A 19,528-nucleotide genomic window follows, 5' to 3' on the forward strand; every position below is an offset into this window, starting at 1 on the left:
GCCAGAAGCTTCCCCGGGTCGAAAACGGAAGGCGGAAGCCTCGGATAATGGTTCTACCGTCGCCGACGAGGTGAGCCAAGCACGAGCAGCCTGGGACCGAGCTCCGAAGACGGACCACCAGCTCTTTTCCACCTCACACTCCTCCCTCCTCCTTTCCCTTCCTATCTCCTGGAAGCTCGCCGACGTGTAGCTAGAGCTCATCCTTTATATCTCACCCTTCATCCTTAATCGACCACACCACCGACCGTTTCCCGCCAGAGATTCGAATAGCATGCTCCGCGGCCAGACCCTCCCCTGGAGAGCTGCGCTCCACCAAACACCTCGTCCTTTGCTTCGTCGAACGATTCTCTCCATCCCAAGGAATAATGCGACGCTCCGGTCCTCGCCGCTCTTGAACCGGGCACCCCGATCCCCTCTCTCCGCTCCCCGCACCTTCTCCTCAAGCTCAATCGCCCGGAGAGAGAAGCCTCCATCAGACGACCCCAAGGACGATGTCGACCAGAAAACGGAGGACGAGTCGAATAAAGAATCTCAGGATGCTAAGGATGCCGATAAAATCCCTGAACCACGGAAGAAGTCGTCGGAACAGACAGGTCCCGCACGGAAGAAGGACCGAACATCCAACGACAAGGAACAACGTGGGCTAGAGGAGGATGCTAAGAAGGATGCCAATGCATCGGATGGCAAGGGTGATGCGAACAAATCTCCATCTCCCATTCCCCCGAACAGTGGCCAGGCAGACTCTAAGCCCAGTTCTGCAAGTGGTGGTGGTTCTGGTGGAAATGACGACGGTGGAAAGAAGGGAAAGAAGGGCTCTGGGGACAAGGCTCTACAGAAACCGGCGGTGCCGGATGTATACCCTCAAGTGATGGCAATTCCCATTGCCAAGCGTCCTTGTTCCCCGGTTTCTACAAGGCAATCACTATCCGAGACCCGAATGTTGCCGCTGCTATTCAGGATATGATGAAACGCGGGCAACCTTACGTGGGTGCCTTTTTGTTCAAGGATGATAATGCGGATGGCGATGTCATTGAGAACATGGATGACGTGTATGAGACCGGTGTGTTTGCCCAGATCACCGCAGCATATCCACTCCGTGGAGAGGCTACTGGTGTGACGGCTGTGCTATATCCCCATCGCCGCATTAAAATCTCGGAATTGCTCCCACCTACGACCCCGAAGAAAGAAACCGAAACGCCAGAAAATGAAACCGAGAAGAAGGGAGACGTTGTGGCTAGTTTCGAGGAAGGGGCCCCGGAAAATGCGCCCAAATATCACTACGAGCCCACTTCTTTTCTCCGGAAGTATCCCGTCAGTCTTGTTAACGTCGAGAATCTTGCGGAGGAGCCATTCGATAAGAAGAGCCCAATCATTCGCGCGGTCACCAGTGAGATCGTGAATGTGTGCAAGGAAATCGCTACCTTGAACCCTTTGTTCCGCGACCAGATCTCAGCCTTCTACACCGACCAGTTCCCTGGAAACCTGAGTGACGAGCCTGCCAAACTTGCAGATTTCGCTGCCGCAGTTTCAGCGGGTGAGCTGAAGGAGATGCAAGAAGTTCTTGAGACCATGGATGTTGAAGAACGTCTTCCAAAGGCACTCGTTGTTCTGAAGAAGGAGTTGATGAACGCTCAGCTACAGTCCAAGATCACCAAGGACGTTGAGGCTAAGATCCAAAAGCGCCAGCGTGAGTATTGGCTCATGGAGCAAATGAAGGGGATCAAACGGGAACTTGGTATTGAGTCAGACGGCAAGGAGAAGCTGGTAGAGAAGTTCAAGGAGAAGGCAGAGAAGCTTGCTATGCCCGAGGCTGTTAAGAAGGTCTTCGAGGAGGAACTCAACAAATTGGCCCACCTTGAACCTGCTGCGTCGGAGTTCAACGTTACTCGCAACTACTTGGACTGGTTGACCCAGATTCCTTGGGGCCAGAAGAGCGTTGAGAACTTTGGAATTAAGAATGCAGTGACTGTTTTGGACGAGGACCACTATGGTTTGAAGGACGTGAAGGACCGAATCCTTGAATTCATCGCTGTCGGAAAACTGCGCGGAACTGTGGAAGGAAAGATTCTCTGCTTTGTTGGTCCCCCGGGTGTTGGAAAAACAAGTATTGGCAAGTCGATTGCCCGCGCCCTGAACCGACAATACTACCGCTTCTCCGTGGGTGGGTTGACAGATGTTGCCGAGATCAAGGGTCACCGACGTACCTATGTCGGTGCTCTTCCTGGCCGCATCATTCAAGCGTTGAAGAAGTGTCAAACCGAGAATCCCCTGATTCTTATTGATGAGATTGACAAGATTGGCCGTGGCCACCAGGGCGATCCTTCTTCTGCATTGCTGGAACTGCTTGATCCCGAACAAAACTCCTCCTTCCTGGATCACTATATGGATGTCCCAGTGGATCTATCCAAGGTCCTCTTCGTCTGCACAGCCAACCTCACTGATACCATTCCTCGTCCATTGCTGGATCGAATGGAGCTCATTGAGCTTTCCGGCTATGTTGCAGACGAAAAGATGGCAATTGCTAAGCGCTACCTTGCGCCAGCCGCTAAGGAAATGACTGGTCTGGACAATGTCAACGTCAACCTTCAGGATGAGGCTATTGAGGAGTTAATTAAATCATACTGCCGGGAGAGTGGTGTCCGCAACCTGAAGAAGCAAATTGAGAAGGTCTACCGTAAGGCAGCATTCAAGATTATTCAGGATCTGGGCGAGGAGGCTCTCCCGGAGGAGGATGCCCTCACCGAGGAGGGTAAGGCTGCCCAAGCAGAGGACAAGGAACATGAGTCCTCCGACCCTGCCCAAGCGCCGATCGAACCCGAGAAATCTACCACTGAAACTCCTCGCTTGGGCCTCAAGGTTCCCGATGAAGTCACACTTGATATTGGCAAAGAATCCCTGAAGGACTACGTCGGACCCCCCAGTATTCACTGCCGACCGCCTGTACGACCAGTTCCCTCCTGGTGTCACCATGGGTCTCGCATGGACCAGCATGGGCGGAGCGGCGCTGTATGTTGAGTGTATCCTGGAAAGTGTCCTGAACCACCGATCGCGACCAGGACTTGATATTACCGGAAACCTGCAAAATGTGATGAAGGAGTCGACACATATTGCTTACTCGTTTGCCAAATCTCTCATGGTTAAGCAATTCCCCGAGAACGAATTCTTTGAGAAGGCCAAGGTTCATCTCCATTGCCCTGAAGGAGCGGTTCCCAAGGATGGTATGTTTACTCTCGTATCTCTCCGACCTCCACGCAAAATTCTAATTAATGATTTACAGGTCCCTCGGCTGGTATTACAATGGCCAGCTCGCTCCTTTCTCTCGCCTTGAACCACTCCCTCGACCCGACCGTGGCCATGACTGGAGAGTTGACGGTGACCGGTAAGGTGATGCGCATTGGTGGGCTTCGAGAGAAGACTGTCGCCGCTCGCCGTGCTGGTGCAACCAAGGTTATTTTCCCTGCGGATAACTTGTCTGACTGGCTGGAGTTGCCTGCGGTAAGTTTTGAATCACCATATTACCCATTCGGTCCATAATCGCGAGAATTTCAAACTAATAATGCTATTATGTAGAATATCAAGGACGGTATTGAGGGCCACCCAGTTTCTTGGTACTCCCAGGTTTTCGACATCCTATTCTCCGACTTGGACCATGATGGTGCTCGCCAGATCTGGCAGAAGTCACTGGCCAAGCCAGAGGGCAAGAAGGGCGAGCATGAGGGTGATGAGTGAAATGTCTTTATGGATGCCCAGGTGTCGAGGAATCCCCCCTCTGGTACATATGTGTGAATTATTATTTCTGTACAGTTTTTTTTTCTTCTCTCTCTTTCTTGTTTGTTCCCTTTTTGACTGTTATGGGATGTATATGGCGTCTTATCATTCCATGGAATGCATGGACTGGAGTTGCGGGTAGACGCGTGTTTTGATTAGCATTGAGCCCCCAAGTCCAAAATTTCACTCCACTCTCATGAGTTTCCGAAGCAGTACTGTTTCAAGTTCCGTTTGCATGCATGTCTTTTTTGTGAGGTTTCCCGATAGCAGATAGATCCTACCTACGTCACTTTTGAGGTTCATCTCCAAACCGATCCACTGTGAGTGTGGAGTCCTGTCGATGAATCCATGTTTACTACTACGACTCGGAAAAGATATGATACATACTAGTACTATGAAGTATACAGGATAATATAGAATAGTAATAATGACTCCGTAGTACTACTAGTATCCTGGTTTATGTCAACTTTGAATATTGTCGCCCAGCCGATCTTCGTTGAGCCTCCCAATCAGGCATGAGTTGTCAGGCCGCAACGCATCCTGTCGGCTTTTTATTTTCTATTTTTTTTTGATCTGTGCGCGCGTTGGATGAATCATATTCTTGACCTTGATTTTCCTCTTTATTTTATTTTACCTATTATAACTCCCTTGACTCTTTATATCTTTTGGGTTGCCTCCTGCTGGCTCTTCTGATTGATCCCCTGCAGAGTCCTTTTGCTCCGGAGCGCTGTGAGACATCAGGCCTTGCAGTGGATCAACACACTATCTCATCCCACCAGCAACATTTATTCTTCTGCAAAGAATCAATTATTTGTTGCCTTTGGGAGAGTCAGAGATTCTTGACCGAGTTCTCTGACCGACATCTCTCGTCTGCACCGCCTTTCCGCAAGCTCATTCTCACGGACCAGCCCTCCCAGCCACCGCGCCTATTGCAGCCCGACGTTGTGTGACACGTTTGAATCTTGACCTTGACCTTGACCTTGACCTTGATCTGGACCCGGACCTCAGCGGAAGTCTCTATCCCTCGAATTGACAGGGTGACTTGAAAATTCAAGGGGGATACGTCCCAAACCAACGTGACTCACAGGGAGAGCTTTGGGGAGCAGAAAGCAAGCTGTGTGTGTGTGGGCTTGTCAGGACTACGCCAACTTTTTTATTTCTTATTTTTTGAGTCTCACCTTTTCCGCCACTAGGAGCCCCTCGAATTTTGGTTCAATTCTTATGGCCAGCGGACTTTCCACCAGGGTGTTCGAGTCTTTACTTGGACGACAGAGCCAGAACCAGAACCAAAATCAAAACCAGAACCAGAGTCAACAACCAGAATCTGCAGGTGGTGCCGTATGGCCATCTCTCTTGCCAACAACAACTGTAGCCCGACGCGGCTGGGTCTAGTTCCTGACGAAAAGTTGAAGAAGCAGAGCATGTGGCATAAATTAGGTCTGCGAAGATGGCTGGGCCGCGACGATCGAGATTCTTCCGACGACTCTTCCTCCCCCCACAACAACCACAATCAAAATCATAACCGCGCTGCCTCGGTCGACAGCAACTCACGTTCTAGACAGGACAACTTGACCCGTCGACTATCTCGTCGGGTAGGGGTTGGTTTACCTCGATCAACCTTCAAACGATCAATTCCCGAACGTCCAACCCGTCTAGCACCCCCCCGAACATGAACACCGTCGCGCCCAGTCTGCCGACCGCAGTAGCCCCTCGAACGCCCGATCCCAGTCTCCACTACCACCAACGGGCCCACGACTGTCCGCGCCAGAGGTTCAGTGGCTCGGCCCGACACCTGCTACCATGGTTGACGAACCCCTGGACGATTTCGATCCCTTTGCATCTCCCGAACCCCTCGAACCCCTCGAACTTGTGGAATCACAACCGAATGAAGAGAGCAGTCTCTATGCAGACTGGGAAGGCGACGTGACAACCGATACCCCTGAGGTGGAGGCGCCGGCGCCGGCACCGGACACAATCGATATGGATCTGGATAATCGATGGATTCTCAATCTGAGTATGCACTTCCGGGACCGTTCAGAGAGGGAGAAGTTTTTTATCACCTACGTCGAAAACCCTTACCAATGGCGACGAGTGACGATCTCATGCGATTACCGTGGAGCAGAGCCCGATTCGCTGGAGGCTGATCTGAAGGGACTTCGATATCAGCGAGACAAAAGCGTTCGGATCTACGAGTCACTCCGTGATTCCCTGGCTGACATCCAGTTCTACGATACTGTGACGAATCTGAAGGTTGAAACCAGCGATGGCCGTCTCCACGTTCATGTCACCGAGGACGTCAACGAAATCATTCCCTACCCACCCATTTCCAGCATCGGTCATCTCGCAGGCGCTCGATGCATTCCCGAAACCCACCTCCACTTCGATGCGCATCTTTCCGGTTTTGTTTATAAAGTGCAACAGGGTGGACACAATTTCATCAAGAAGGAAATTCCTGGCCCCGACACCGTCGATGAATTCCTTTACGAGATAAATGCTCTTCACGCCCTGGTCGGATCGCCCAATGTGATTCAAGTGGGAGGCATTGTGGTGGATGAGCATCATCAGAAAGTCAAGGGGCTCCTCATTAGCTACGCTGAACAAGGTGCCTTGGTTGACATCTTGTACGATCAGCGTGGTCGCATTCCCTTTGCGAGGCGGGAGCGGTGGGCCAAAGAAATTGTCCAGGGGTTATGCGAGATCCACGAGTCCGGCTACGTCCAAGGCGATTTCACGCTGTCAAATATCGTGGTGGATGGGGAAGACAAGGCCTCTATTATCGACATCAATCGCAGAGGCTGCCCTGTTGGATGGGAGCCCCCCGAAATTGCTCAGAAAATTGAGAGCAACCAGCGGATCTCGATGTACATTGGCGTCAAGACAGACCTCTACCAGCTCGGCATGACATTGTGGGCATTGGCAATGCAAGAAGATGAGCCTGAAAGACAACCTCGTCCATTATTCCTCGGTTTTGATGTGGATGTTCCTGATTACTATCGACGAATAGTCGATATCTGTTTGAGCCCAATGCCTCGACACAGAATATCCGCCAAAGAACTACTCTCGTTCTTTCCCACACATCTATTTTCTCGACCAGACCACCGATTCCCATACGCCACCTCAGCAATGACCCACCTTCCTAAAGGCAATATTGTCGATTCCCAGCGCACGAGAAATACACCAAATCCCAATCTATTCACCCCTGTTCCATCAGTGAAGTATTCGAGTGAGCAGGATATCGATATTTCTCCGCCCCTGTTCCACAACCACCCTGGTCAGGGTAAACGATCGACCGTCACACTTGCTGATTCCAACGACGGAATCGCCTTTCCATCTCGGCATTCTTCCACGTCCACTCTAAACCACCATGAATCCGACGGTCTGGACGACGGGTGTTGGAATGAAGATTCCCACGCTTCCTTCCAGGAACCAGCTTCGGAATTGCCAACTGATCATCAAATACAAACTGCCGTACCATCTGTATGGGAAAATACAGTCGTTCACGACCTCAATCCAGTGGAAACGGAGCCCCAACCACGACTGTGGGAATCACATATCGAATCGGAGGAATCAACTGGTGGATGTCAATTGCCCCTTGCCAACGACGCAGAAGCGGCCCGATTCATTCCTCTAGAGCCTTCATACCACCCTTCCAATGCTACAACGGCGAACGAGCCACTATCTAATAGGCTTGGTCTCGCCGATGATGAAGACTCTAAATCAACTCCCACCGATGGCAACAACGCGCCTCTGGTGCGATCAAATGAGTTTCCTGAAACGTCAGCATCCCTGTTTCTCTCAGCTCTGCCGATTAACCCGGCGCTCTCCAAGCGCAAGTCGTTTCCTCCAGATCTTCGCACCGTTCGCCAAAACGAGGACATATCTGCTCAGTCCAACCCTTCTCACCATCAATTGGCATTCCTGCTCGCCGATTCTCAATTGCCAATCAACCCAGCCGTGGCTCACCCTGTCCCTTTACCCGTCTCTACGGAGTCAGAGACTCCAGACTCTTCGAAAGCACCGCCTAAGCAGCCCGTGATCACTCCCCAAGGGCTGAACATACCTCTTTCAGAGTCTCGGCTGCCAATCAATCCAGCAATAGGCATATCGAAGCGCAAATCTTTCCCTTCGGGCTCGATATCTGCCCGAGATTCTGGAATACACTTTGCCCAACCTAAAACGGTTTCTGAGCGGCTGGTATCGTTCCTGTCTGAATCTCGATTACCTATCAACCCTGCTCTGAGCATCTCTGAACCCAATACCATTCTCCCGACCTCGGAAAATCAACCACACCCCGGTTTACGACCAGCACGAGCACCTCTTCAACGCCGCCTGACGCCATCTCTGTCTGAATCTATATTACCCATCAACCCTGCCCTAAGTACCCCTGAATCCAACACCATTCCTTCGGTTTCAGAGAATAAACCACATCCCGGGCTACGACCAGCACGACCCTCCATCCAACGCCGATTGGCACCATCTTTGACCGAATCCCAATTACCCATCAATCCCGCGTTTAGAGAAAGCCTCGTCAATCTCATCTAAATTCCGTCCAAGCGTTCAAGCGCCAGGCTCTCTTCCCAGAAGCCTTTTTTCCGAAAACAATACACCCAGATTCGTTTTTATCTGAAATAGCCCCATTACCTGGGGAGTACACGCTCGATACCCCTTCGTTTCTTGATTGTACATTCAACCCTCGTCATTGTCGCGTTCAAGCTCTGCTTTTCAAGGCATGTGCGCCGCCCATGGCGCAAGCCGGCGAACATTTGGCGTCCCAACAAAAGTCTTTTTTTATTTATTCTTTTTTGCATTCTTCTGGCGGACTTTGATCTGAACAACTGTTTTAATGCTACTTTTTGTGTGTTTTTCTTTAGTCCCTTTTAGCCATTTCCTACGTGTGCTCTTGATTTGTTTTATTTCCTTGTCCCTTTTTTATATACTGGAGGCTTCAACTGTTCGGCGTTTCATGAGGGCTGTTTGAATGTATCTGATCATTAGCTCTCCTTTTTTGGCTGACATGTCTGTATTATTTCAATTGATTTCTTGCCATGCAACTACTGGTTCACTCTAGATCTCAGGTATGTGGCCCATATTCTGCCTAGTCCAGGAGGGTTTTCAAAAGAAAAAGCTCTTCCATTTCACTTCGTCGTAATTGAGTAACTGTGGGAGACACTCTCAGCTTTCCCGGACGTAGGACTCAAAGCTTGCCTTCCATGGATCGGCGCTTGAGCCGAGACCTCTACCAATGAGCACAATCTTGCACTGGACTGGACCGCTACCATCACCCTTAGCGGGCTCTGTATCTCTAATCTCAAAGACATCCCGGACAGCCTGAATAATTCGAGTGGAGCCATCCTCAAGAACGAGAATACCCTTCAATCGATGAATCTCAAAGCTAACAGGAGCCGTTTCAGGGTCCGAATTGGCTGGCGCGGGGTATATCGACTCCCAAAGAACAGAGCGTAGCCATTCATCCACTCGTATCACCTTGTCGGCAGTAATCGGTGACGTGGTTATAGCTACTGTAGAGATTGCCTAAAGTCACAGGTCAGCATTATCAGACTGTGAGAGACGGGGCGAAATAAGAAGATACATACCGGGTCCATATGACTATGTCCCTTCCTACTGAAATCCAAGTCTGCAAGATGATCATATGCATGTAGATCCAGCACCACCCCCTCGATCTGCGGCGTTCGACTATGATCAGTCACATTGATCTTGGCCACGCTATTGATAGCCGTAACGCGGTCCTTGACAGCCTCAAGTTCTTGGGGCGTCACTAAATCCGTCTTGTTAAGGATAATCACATCAGCGTGGGAAATCTGCATATGCGCCATCGATAGCACAGGGCCAGAGCCATGGTCGTGATCGGCGTTATGGGCTTCTGCTTTTTGCTCTGGCGTTGGTTCGTCGAGAAGGTGGAGGATGTTCTTCGCGTCGACGAGTGTGACGATGCCATCTAGGTAGATGGAACTGCCGAGACCTTCGTCCATCCAGAAGACTGGGGCGATGTTGCCTGGGTCGGCGAGACCGGTTGTCTCAAGGAGGATGTAGTCGAACGTTCCTTTGCGCTCCATGAGAGATTCAAGAGCCATGACGCCAGTGTCTCTGGAGAGATGGTTAAATTGGTTCAAGTGGGAGGGTCTCGGGGTTGCATAGTAAGTACTTGACTGAGCAGCAGATGCAACCATTACCGACTTCCATCCACTCGGTGACTTCCTGGCCGCCTTCGTTGACGGTCAAAGGTTTTTCGATGTCCGTTGCTATGATGGAGAATGAGAATTGCCGAAAAAGAGATTCGAATTCGCTTTATACATACAATCGCCGAATTCTGGACCCTGTTAGTAGCCTGTGTCTGGAATCGCCACTTCTTGATAATGACAAACCGTTCATGATCACGGCGATCTTTTTGCCATGCTTCTCGGTCAATATGTAGTTCAATAAGGTGGTTTTTCCCGCCCCCAGGTAGCCTTTAAATGCCTAGTTAGTGCTTGATCAAATATTTTCAGACCATTCTTCAAAACCATACCTGTTACCAGCGTGATAGGTACTCGAGCTGTCGGCTCTTCCTCTATAGAGTCTGGCTGATCAGCGGGCATCGCCGACACATCGACTAGATCTGGCGGTGCGTCATCATCCTCGATATTGGCAGACATCATGTAAGATATTTCTGCTATGGTTAAATAAAGCGGCCCTGTTGTCCACAAGTCCGTACTAGAGTAGCTACTAGGGTAGCAAAACACGTAGAAATGCGGAGATGACGTTGTTAGCTACCCAGATGGGAAGTAGGGCTTAGGGCATTGGACGGTCATTTGTTGTTGCTTATCGCAACGGCCTCGACCGGAAGGAGACAACAGCCCCGTTTACACTTGAACTTGAATCCTTTAGGACATGCTCACTTTTTGATCGCTTGAGGGCGCGGAGTCACCTTCCACTCATTTATTTCCTTCGGTTTCTCTCCCTTAGTCTTCGCGCGCCTCTCCCTTCTCTGCTCTTACTCCTCCCCGAACCTCGCGCCATGACTGCCGGAGCCTCCCCGTCCAGCTCTCCCCGTCTCCCCAGCCCTCCTCCTTTTACAGAAGTGCAATTCGGGCCCGCGTCGCCTTCTGTTGGCGAGACATTTGGAAAGGATGCGGAGCAGCTGTTAGGCGTGCCGGCACAGGATGATGGCTCGACGCGCAGGATTCGGCCGGGCAGCAGAGCGGCTAATATGGCATTCGGCCCGCCACTGATTCCATTGTCGCAGGTATGTGAAAAGCACCGAGCATCCCCGGCAATCATCCAAAGCTAACATGCCCAGCTCGACTCCCCTTTCCAGCTCCAGGAGCATCTCAAAGCCTTGTACCACCACTTTACGAAACCCGAAGGATCGGACACGGTGGTCCCGATTAACCGCCAAGTCGCGATCGAGCTCGCGGAACCACCAGAGGGCGTCGACCGGTCCCTCTGGCTTTACGAACTTTGCCGATTCCTCACGATGAAAGTTAATAATCTGCTCATTGCGTTTTTCGCCGAGGATCCGCCTTGCTCGGCGCAGACGTGCCCGGAGATGCGCGCATCGGAGTGGCAATACCTTTGCGCTGTCCACGAACCTCCTAAATCATGCTGCGCTATCGATTACTGCTGCCATACTCTCGACTGGGCTACAAATACCCTGACTTCGCCGAAGAACTTCCCCAGCCGACTGACACTTGGCTCTGAGACCGCTGGCGGACCGCAGGCAAGTATGAGACATCTCACCAACATCTTCCGCCGTCTGTACCGGATCTTCGCGCACGCTTGGTTCCAGCACAGAAGTGTCTTTTGGGAGGTTGAGGGCAATGACGGCCTTTACGTATTTTTCAAAACCGTTTGCGACATGTACAATCTCATTCCGGAAGATAACTACACCATTCCTGCGGAGGCGGAGGGGATAGATGCTACTGAACCCGCAGTTGTCGAGCCGGTCGAGAGCAAGCGTCTGACAATTCTGCGCAAGGATGGTGAAAGTCCTTTCGGCTCGCTGGAGAACATGGCTCCCCCAATCGATACCGGCGCCACCACACGACGACACAAGCACAGTCCTTCTACCGGGTCTCATGTTGGAACTATCACCGAAGCTGCGGAGGACTCCGAGGATTCTCCCCGAGCTTCCGTTCTCTTGCGGCCCACTCTGAGGGACTCTCCTGAGCCCCGGCCCCAGTCACCCGTCAAGGCCGAGATCGAGGCTGAGATCGCTGCCGAAGAGACAGAAGTGACAGCAGAACCCCCTATTGAAGCGACCGAATCTGCTCCTGCAGATAAAATTGAGGTCCAAGAGCCAAAAGAGTCGCTTGTAGAGACGGAAGAACCCGCTGAACAACCCACCGATGACAGCTCAGAGAAAGATGCAGAGCAATCGGAGCAGCAGCAGGAGCAAATCCAACAAGGCGAAGATACTGAAACGCCAGAATCTACCGAAAAGGCCCCCGAGGGCGACGATGTGACGACCCCTTCCGTTGACCAGGAGGCCAAAGAAGAAACCGAGACGAAGGCCGAAGCCGAAACCGAAGTCCAAGCTGACGCTACAGCTGAAGCCGAGTCGAAGACGGATGCCTAGGCGACGCAAACTGCGGCCTCCCCAGGTTCATTGTTCAAACATTAATTTTCCTTCTCATGTCCTATCTTTATCGAGGCCTCCTGTGCTTTCTTAGCTGCGACGGGTGTTTTATTTCTTGTAATATAGCTCAGGACGTTTTTCATGGTCAATGTCAATGATACCCTTCACCTGAAGCTTTGTTGATGTCCAGCTGGGCTCGTGCAATTGTATGATTATTGTCCGACTCTGTCTGGTTCTGGTACCGTGCATGCCGCGTATAAATGACTTAGTCTAGATCTCATAAGTGACGTACGACTCATAATGAAGAGATAGTCACCATTCTGAAGACCAACTAGATGTAACTACTACCCGTATGCCAGCTTCGATAGCTTGATTCATGTTTGATGGCTACGTAGGCGGTGAGTCAAGCGGTGGAGTCAACAGTCTATCGACTGCCGCATCTTCGGCGTTAAGACCACCAAGTATCAACCTGTTAACAACCCCATGTCCTCCGATTCTCCAGAGAAAATGTCGGCGCTGAAAGGCGCCGCTGCGCCAATTTACTTTGGCTCATTCCTAGTCACACCACAGGTACTTTGTCCCGCTGGAAACCTTCCACCTCCACCTCCACCTTAGAGCTTGACCTTGATCTCCACCTCCACCCCGAGAGATCTCAAGCCCTAAAGTCGATAACAAATTCACTAACAACCGCCAATTCCCACAGGTCTTCTACACAACACCCTTAACCTTTGCCCTCGTCAACCTCAAACCAATCCTACCAGGCCATGTCCTCGTCTCACCCCGCCGCGTCGTCCCCCGCGTCTCAGACCTAACCGCCGCCGAAACAAGCGATCTATTCCTCACCGTCCGGCGCGTAGGACGAATGGTCGAAAGGATACACGGCGCCTCGGCTCTGAATATCGCCGTGCAGGACGGCCTGAATGCAGGACAGAGTGTACCACATGTCCACTGTCATATTATCCCGCGCAAGGCGGCAGATCTAGATCACCGCGGTGGCACGGACGCTATCTACGACATGCTGGATGGGGAAGAAGGCGATGTGGGCAAGGTATTCCGTGAGGCTGGGAGTTCTGGTTCAGAGCGCGCGGAGACAAGGACAAAGTTCCCTGTTGTCGATGATAAAGAGCGTAAACCGCGTGGACCGGAGGATATGAAAGCTGAGGCAGAGATGCTGGCACGGGAAATGGAGAAGGAGCCGCTTGATTGAAGGGGTGGTGATGCCTTGGTGGCAGTATGCCACGGCCATCGACTGTGTTGATAATCTATGCGCTACACACGACCACTGCGATTCAGAAATAGGGTTTCTGGTAGAGATAGGAGGTTTTGACAGGGCTGCCAGTGAGATATCCACGGGATACGGAGTTAACTGGTGCATGCAATCGTGGCTGGTGGAAGAGATAAACGAACCCTTCCGATGAGTGGTTCCCAGCTCTAATTAGATAGAAGTTCTGTGCAAATAAGTGTATTGATAAAGGCAAAGACGTACTTATCCCCGAAAAGCCTTGTGCAGTCATTCATCGTCATGCATCCTTCGTAAAGCACCTCCTCAACGCTTGCTCTGTTTCTATAGTATCTAGGGAATTCCAAAGCTCCGATCTAACCAAAAGAAACGGGTGAAAGCAAAGAAAGGAGCGCCTGGTTAACCCTTATGCGAGCAGAGGTTTCATTAATCCTCCAATCACCGAGAAACTCTAACCTTTCACTTTCGCTGCGGACGCTCTTTGATCACCTGCTCGGCCCAGACCTTGATCTCGGGCAGTTGGACACGGGCCGCGACACGCGTGAACTCGGTGAGATCGACGTCATTGGAACGCTCGTATTCGACCATCTGCAGCAGCAATTCCATCTTATCGATATCGTGCACGAATTGCGCCTCCAGGGTGACATTCTCCTCGTATTCCTCGAAAACGCGCTTGATTTCCTGGGCCGACAATGCGCCGCCGGGGACCTGGCCCAGCAGGGAAGTAGTGATGTAATCCATGACAGCGGCCTCGCGGCTGGCCTTCTCGGCCTTGGTGATGTGCACATCGACCGGGGTGATGTCGCCGACTAGTGACTCGGCCATGTCGTGAACGAGAGCCATCTTGGTGCAGTGGGGGATGTTCAGTCTAGATGCCAATTCTGGCGGGGCAAACATCGTCATGATCGACATGCGATACATGTGGTCGGAGATGGATTCGCCATTGATTCCGAAACGGCGCCAGCCTTCGCGCTTGGTGGTCTTGAGGCGTTCGAGGAGGTGGAAGAAGGGGATTGGAGAGGTGGTGTTCTCTTCTGGGGGGTGGGGGAGGGTCGAAAGGACTATTGAGGGTCAGAAGCAGAGATTGGTGAGGGGGATGACTGGGCTTACCGGTTTGAGGAGTCCAGGAAGAATTGTCGGACCCCATGGCTGTGAGGAGAGGGGAGATTGGGGTAAAAATGAGGTGGAGGTCAAGAGAAAAACAGAAGAATCAGGAACCATGGGAGTTCTACTTTGGGAAGGGTACCCTAAAGTAGGAAAGCGGGACTGATAAGGGCTTATCGCTTTGTTGACATGCGTTTTCGGAGGAGCTCTGACTGGCTGACGGGACCTAACCTTAGAGGTAGTGACCTCCCGCTAGCATCATCTCCCCCGGTCCCGCCTTTAATTAATTTGTACACTTCCTCGAACCCCTCTTCATGGCATCAAGGTCCGCTCGGCCAAAGCCCCTGGACTGGGTGACTCCTCCACCTCTGACTATCTTCATCCGAAACCTCAAACTCCTTCAACTGGACCAGCGCGACGATTGGCCCGACATCACTCTCCGCGCGCTATCCCCATCATCTCAGAATCAACGACAGCGAATTCGCCTGGTAGAATGGGCTCTCTACCATCTATTCGCAACCTGGGATCCGGAATATGCTCAAAATGTTCGCATACTAAATTGGATCCCTCTTGCTTTTGGAGCTTGCTAATCTGATCTGATTCCGATATCCTAGAAACTCCGCCCATTCTTCCCACCGCTAGAACCCCTACAATCTGTCAACCTTCGCGCCGCTCTATTCCGCTCGCTCGGCGAATTGAAGAAAAATGGCGATCTGGGTCGGGAAATCATTCTCCGCAAGACAATGCTGGATGACTGTAAGGGGGAGAAATTCGATGAGCTCCTGGCTGTCTTCTCGACCGCTGTTCTCCGCAAGCTTCTTGCGCTTTCCGCACTGGATACATCCTGGAACCCAGCCCTGAAGGTCGCTACTGCGGCAGCTATCTCCCCCACGGAGTACCAGAATCTCCTGCCCCTAGTGCTTGCCCACCAGGTGTCCCTTGGCGCAACAGGGGGGCGCCGAGCACATGCACACGAGACATATGAGAAGTTCTCACAACTTCTGGACAATAAGAGGGAAGAGCTTACGCAACGAGCTAGTCTTCAATCCGAGAAACTTCCGACCTACGAAGGGGTGAAAACAGCGGGACTAGCTCAAGAACTTCAAGCGAACTGGCTGGGCAGCGAGGAGTGGGCTATCGCTTTGCTTGATGGTGGATCGCACAGCAGTACAGATGGGTTCTTGGAGCTCCCCTTTTCGCAGGCTTGGGCACGCACGAAGGAATCCAGGGTGGATGGTCTAGGTGGAGGCGCCAAATCAGACCTGGTAGTTGACTTGGAGGCACGGGTCTTGCGTCTACGGAGTCGCCTGCGCCGATGGCATGAATACAACGATTCCCTCCGGAACGAGCGCAGCGACAACCCTAATGCAGTGGGGAGCAAGTCTACTGAGCCTCGCGTGCAGTTTCGAGATCACCAAGCTATGTCGGTGGCCAGTATATCCAAAGCGGTGCGGCAGCCTGGGGACCGTGACAGGTCGCTGAAAGATACAGATCAATCAATCATGTCAAGTGTCACTGAGGCTATATCACGCATCAATGTCAAGGTAGAGCCCTTCGAAACTCGCCCTGTGCGGAACACAGAACCTCCAGTCTCACATTCACCGCCGTCGTTGGTCACGTCAGAAGAACCAAGTGATCAAAACCTGTCACCCTCGCCTTTGAAGATAACCGACCCCATCAACCCACCCCCAACTCTCAGTCCTCCAGAGATTCGGACAAGTGAATATCAGGAGAATCTACACTCATCGCCTCCAATCGTCCGCCTCTCCCCAGATCAACACTCTAAGGAGCAACTAGATCTGGACCAAGATCCTGAACCTGAACCCCTAAAGCAACAACCACCACCACCACCACAAAACTACACTCTAGTCGAACGAACCCGCAAATCAATGTCTCTCATTCCACCCCTCCCCTCCCACGAGAACCCTCAACCTCGCCGCCGCGGTCCCCGCCCTTCATTCCCAACCAACCAATTCGAAACGCCCCGGAAGATATCACAGCCTAAGAGTATTCCATCCCGCGCATCAACGCCACAGGATCAACTCTTCCAAGAGGATGCGGATTACGCGAGTGTTTTCAAGTCAAGGCCAAGAATTGCGTTGAGTCCCGTTTCCTCCCCTGCGGTCCATGTGAGTCCTACCTTTGACGAGGACGAAGAATTCGACTTGGTTTATGATGATGACGATTACGGTAATGCGGAGCTGGAGGCTGTGGATTCGCCTTTGGCTACGCAGCGGGTGAGGCGTTTTTGAACAAATGATGATTGGGTTTTCCTTCTGCTCTTCGTGGGTAGGGTGTATCTATCTACTATTGCACATAGTTGAAGTATAAGCACATACATCGGGTGATCCCACGCAAATTACTGACTCCATCTTCTACACCTTCCCTTGTTTATCATACTACGCTTGTTTGGCACTACTAAGACCCGGGACGCATATCAGAGAGTATTTGGCCTCGTGCATGCAGAGCCGGGAGAGCGTTTTGTCCCATTGCGCAGATTTACTCAGGCCACACTCCTATATCTAGGTCTAGTATCAGTGGCTACAAAATGTTTGCCCGATCATACTATAGCTAATCTAGGTCTCGAAAAGTGTTATCGTCATCATTTCAAACCCCGAATTCCCCCCAAAACTCCTCCTTTCAACGACATCTCCATTGTTTCATCTTGATTGATTGATTGATTGATTCGCACGGTCTATGCTAGTATGAATCAAATGGTCAATGAATCAAGGGGGGACAAGGGGAATGCTGTTCAACGTCTCCGAGATGTGTCGAGGAGAAGAGAGGTAGAGATAGAGACGGAGGATAGAGGGAGTACCTAGGTACTACTATTAGGTACCTAAAGTGCAAGTACAGGTGCAAGCAAGTGTTTGAATTGGGGTGACTGTGACCCTCACCGAATACCTAGTAGGTAGTTACACTTCACAGAAGGCGCGATGGTGATCTGCTTGCTTGATTAGTACAAGAGAACTTCTTATAGGACTATGAGAATAATAATAATAGCACCTGGTTACTGACTTCAATCTCGAGCATCTTGCAATCCAATCCAATTCCCCTTAAGCCCTCAACCATTACTTACTACTCTACATCTATACCACCAACCACATTACCATGCAAAACTCAGAAGCTTTCTATGGCTACTACTACAGCGTCCAAACCAGTGGCGGAGCTGTCTTCCTGGCTGTCGTCTTCCTCGTTCTCACTCTGGGTCATTTCTGGAAAGTCATCACCACCCAGAACTGGTTCGGTCTCGCGATCGTGACTGGGGGAATCTGTACACCAAACCCTGACCCTGACCCTGACCCTGAATGAAATCCACACTCTAACCTTACAAATTTCAACCCATCAAGTCGAATTTGTAGGCCTCTCTGCCCGAGCCTGCTCTCACAGCACACCCAACGTTCGAGCACCCTTCAACATCCAAGTCGTTTTCATCTTCCTCGCACCGATATTCTTCGTCTTATCCATGCACTTATTCCTCCATCGAATGATCTCCGCCTCACGACACAAATCCCTCTCCCTGATTAAAGACACCTGGTTACTCCCAATCTTCTGTACCAACGACCTGCTCTCGTCCATCCTCCAAGCCGTCGGCGTCGGCTACCTCGTCAAAGCACGAAGACGAAGCGCAGCCACCGTAGCAAGATACGTCATGCTCTCCGGGCTCACTATTCAGATTTTATCCAACTTCCTCCTCGTGCTATGTCTAATCGTCTTCTCGCTCCGCGTGAACTCGCCCTACCTGGCCCTGGCGGTAGATCCAAACCTCCGGCTCAATACAAATCTGCGCTGGCTGGGTGCGTGCAGTCTTTTGATCGTTGTTCGGAATATCACGCGGATGGTCGAATTCCAGGGCAGTCTTGAGGGGTATTTTGAAGCTCATGAGTGGATGACGTATATCCTGGATGTCATTTTGATGATGCTCTTCATGGGTTTCACCGTGTTTTGGTACCCACGTGGTAGTGGTAATTCTCCTCGGCTCAGGAATAACTATCCGTTGATGCCTCGGAGCCGCAATCTTTGAACAGCCTGCATATTCTTGTCTTTCTGGCGTCATTTGCTACTGGATATGCTGGTTGGGGGACATGGGTCTGGGTGTGCATAGCCCTGCACTGGATAACGGCTTGGAGAAGTTGGGCTTGCGGCTCTTGTCTTACATAGCTTCATCGGAGTATGGACCGTATTTTCCATGAACTCGGCATCAACTTGGACTTGATGGATCAAGTCGAAGACCCGCAATGTGATAGTGTGATACTGGTGCATATCAAACCTCGGGTACATGTAGTACTTATGCTTACCCGCTGAGCGGTAACCGGCTCAGTGGCACCACCTCGAACAGAACTCGCATATGGTGGGTTAGATATTGAGCGAGGGATAAACTATTCCAAGTGGAGCTAAGTACTTATGTTTACGCTACCCGCCCAAGAACAACAAGATGTCCCCCAAACAAGAAATGCGAAAGATTTACTACTACCAACACGGTGCAACAGGTGGGTGGATTTACAAAAGGAGGATATACAACCAAAGAAACCGGGTATCAATTCGCGCTCAGACAAGCAGGCATACATACACTACCCTCTCTCGCAGATAAAAAAAGCATCAGACATAAAATTACAGACGGGCGCAGGACAGAATCCCAGAAGAAGAAAAAAGGCCCTGCACCTTCCTCAATGATCTGCAACAAGGTAAGAGGAGGGGGTTCAAGAAAGGCAAAAAAGCCCGCCAATAAATTCACATAGACAGGGCGTTGCGGGGGGAAGCGAGGGCCAACAATAAGGTCACGGAGGTATTTATGCGCCTGCTTCCTTGAGACGCCGTGGAACAGAACATTAAACAGAAAG

General features: G+C 51.3%; 8 protein-coding genes across 8 annotated transcripts; 6 read left to right on the forward strand and 2 right to left on the reverse strand.

The window, feature by feature from the left end:
* Positions 1-271: 271 nt before the first annotated feature.
* N7533_012278 (ATPase AAA-type core) lies at positions 272-3,729 on the forward strand (the record flags this gene model as incomplete). Its single annotated transcript, XM_057108928.1, is given in 5 exon segments — positions 272-904; positions 916-2,940; positions 2,951-3,218; positions 3,278-3,495; positions 3,571-3,729. The coding sequence occupies 5 exon segments, from the start codon at positions 272-274 to the stop codon at positions 3,727-3,729; spliced, it is 3,303 nt and encodes a 1,100-aa protein (XP_056954029.1).
* Positions 3,730-5,108: 1,379 nt separating this feature from the next.
* Positions 5,109-8,310, forward strand: N7533_012279 (uncharacterized protein; the record flags this gene model as incomplete). Its single annotated transcript, XM_057108929.1, has 2 exons — positions 5,109-5,366; positions 5,425-8,310. The coding sequence occupies 2 exons, from the start codon at positions 5,109-5,111 to the stop codon at positions 8,308-8,310; spliced, it is 3,144 nt and encodes a 1,047-aa protein (XP_056954030.1).
* Positions 8,311-8,940: 630 nt separating this feature from the next.
* N7533_012280 (CobW family GTP-binding protein) lies at positions 8,941-10,424 on the reverse strand (the record flags this gene model as incomplete). The annotated part of the gene is made up of 6 exons (XM_057108930.1): positions 8,941-9,300; positions 9,363-9,873; positions 9,932-10,028; positions 10,085-10,096; positions 10,152-10,235; positions 10,295-10,424. The coding sequence occupies 6 exons, from the start codon at positions 10,422-10,424 to the stop codon at positions 8,941-8,943; spliced, it is 1,194 nt and encodes a 397-aa protein (XP_056954031.1).
* Positions 10,425-10,783: 359 nt separating this feature from the next.
* N7533_012281 (Mob1 family protein) lies at positions 10,784-12,343 on the forward strand (the record flags this gene model as incomplete). The annotated part of the gene is made up of 2 exons (XM_057108931.1): positions 10,784-11,011; positions 11,066-12,343. 2 exons carry the CDS (start codon positions 10,784-10,786, stop codon positions 12,341-12,343), a joined length of 1,506 nt encoding a protein of 501 aa, XP_056954032.1.
* Positions 12,344-12,826: 483 nt separating this feature from the next.
* On the forward strand, positions 12,827-13,550 carry N7533_012282 (HIT family protein; the record flags this gene model as incomplete). Its single annotated transcript, XM_057108932.1, has 2 exons — positions 12,827-12,913; positions 13,047-13,550. 2 exons carry the CDS (start codon positions 12,827-12,829, stop codon positions 13,548-13,550), a joined length of 591 nt encoding a protein of 196 aa, XP_056954033.1.
* Positions 13,551-14,042: 492 nt separating this feature from the next.
* N7533_012283 (HD domain-containing protein) lies at positions 14,043-14,730 on the reverse strand (the record flags this gene model as incomplete). Its single annotated transcript, XM_057108933.1, has 2 exons — positions 14,043-14,644; positions 14,694-14,730. The coding sequence occupies 2 exons, from the start codon at positions 14,728-14,730 to the stop codon at positions 14,043-14,045; spliced, it is 639 nt and encodes a 212-aa protein (XP_056954034.1).
* A 271-nt stretch (positions 14,731-15,001) lies between these two features.
* Positions 15,002-16,939, forward strand: N7533_012284 (uncharacterized protein; the record flags this gene model as incomplete). The annotated part of the gene is made up of 2 exons (XM_057108934.1): positions 15,002-15,232; positions 15,302-16,939. 2 exons carry the CDS (start codon positions 15,002-15,004, stop codon positions 16,937-16,939), a joined length of 1,869 nt encoding a protein of 622 aa, XP_056954035.1.
* An 859-nt stretch (positions 16,940-17,798) lies between these two features.
* Positions 17,799-18,711, forward strand: N7533_012285 (RTA1 like protein-domain-containing protein; the record flags this gene model as incomplete). Its single annotated transcript, XM_057108935.1, has 2 exons — positions 17,799-17,961; positions 18,038-18,711. 2 exons carry the CDS (start codon positions 17,799-17,801, stop codon positions 18,709-18,711), a joined length of 837 nt encoding a protein of 278 aa, XP_056954036.1.
* Positions 18,712-19,528: the final 817 nt, after the last annotated feature.

Source organism: Penicillium manginii (genome assembly GCF_028828005.1).
Source record: "Penicillium manginii strain IBT 31320 chromosome Unknown utg000009l:1.0-3297300.0:1.0-3298630.0, whole genome shotgun sequence".
NCBI lineage: Eukaryota > Fungi > Ascomycota > Eurotiomycetes > Eurotiales > Aspergillaceae > Penicillium > Penicillium manginii.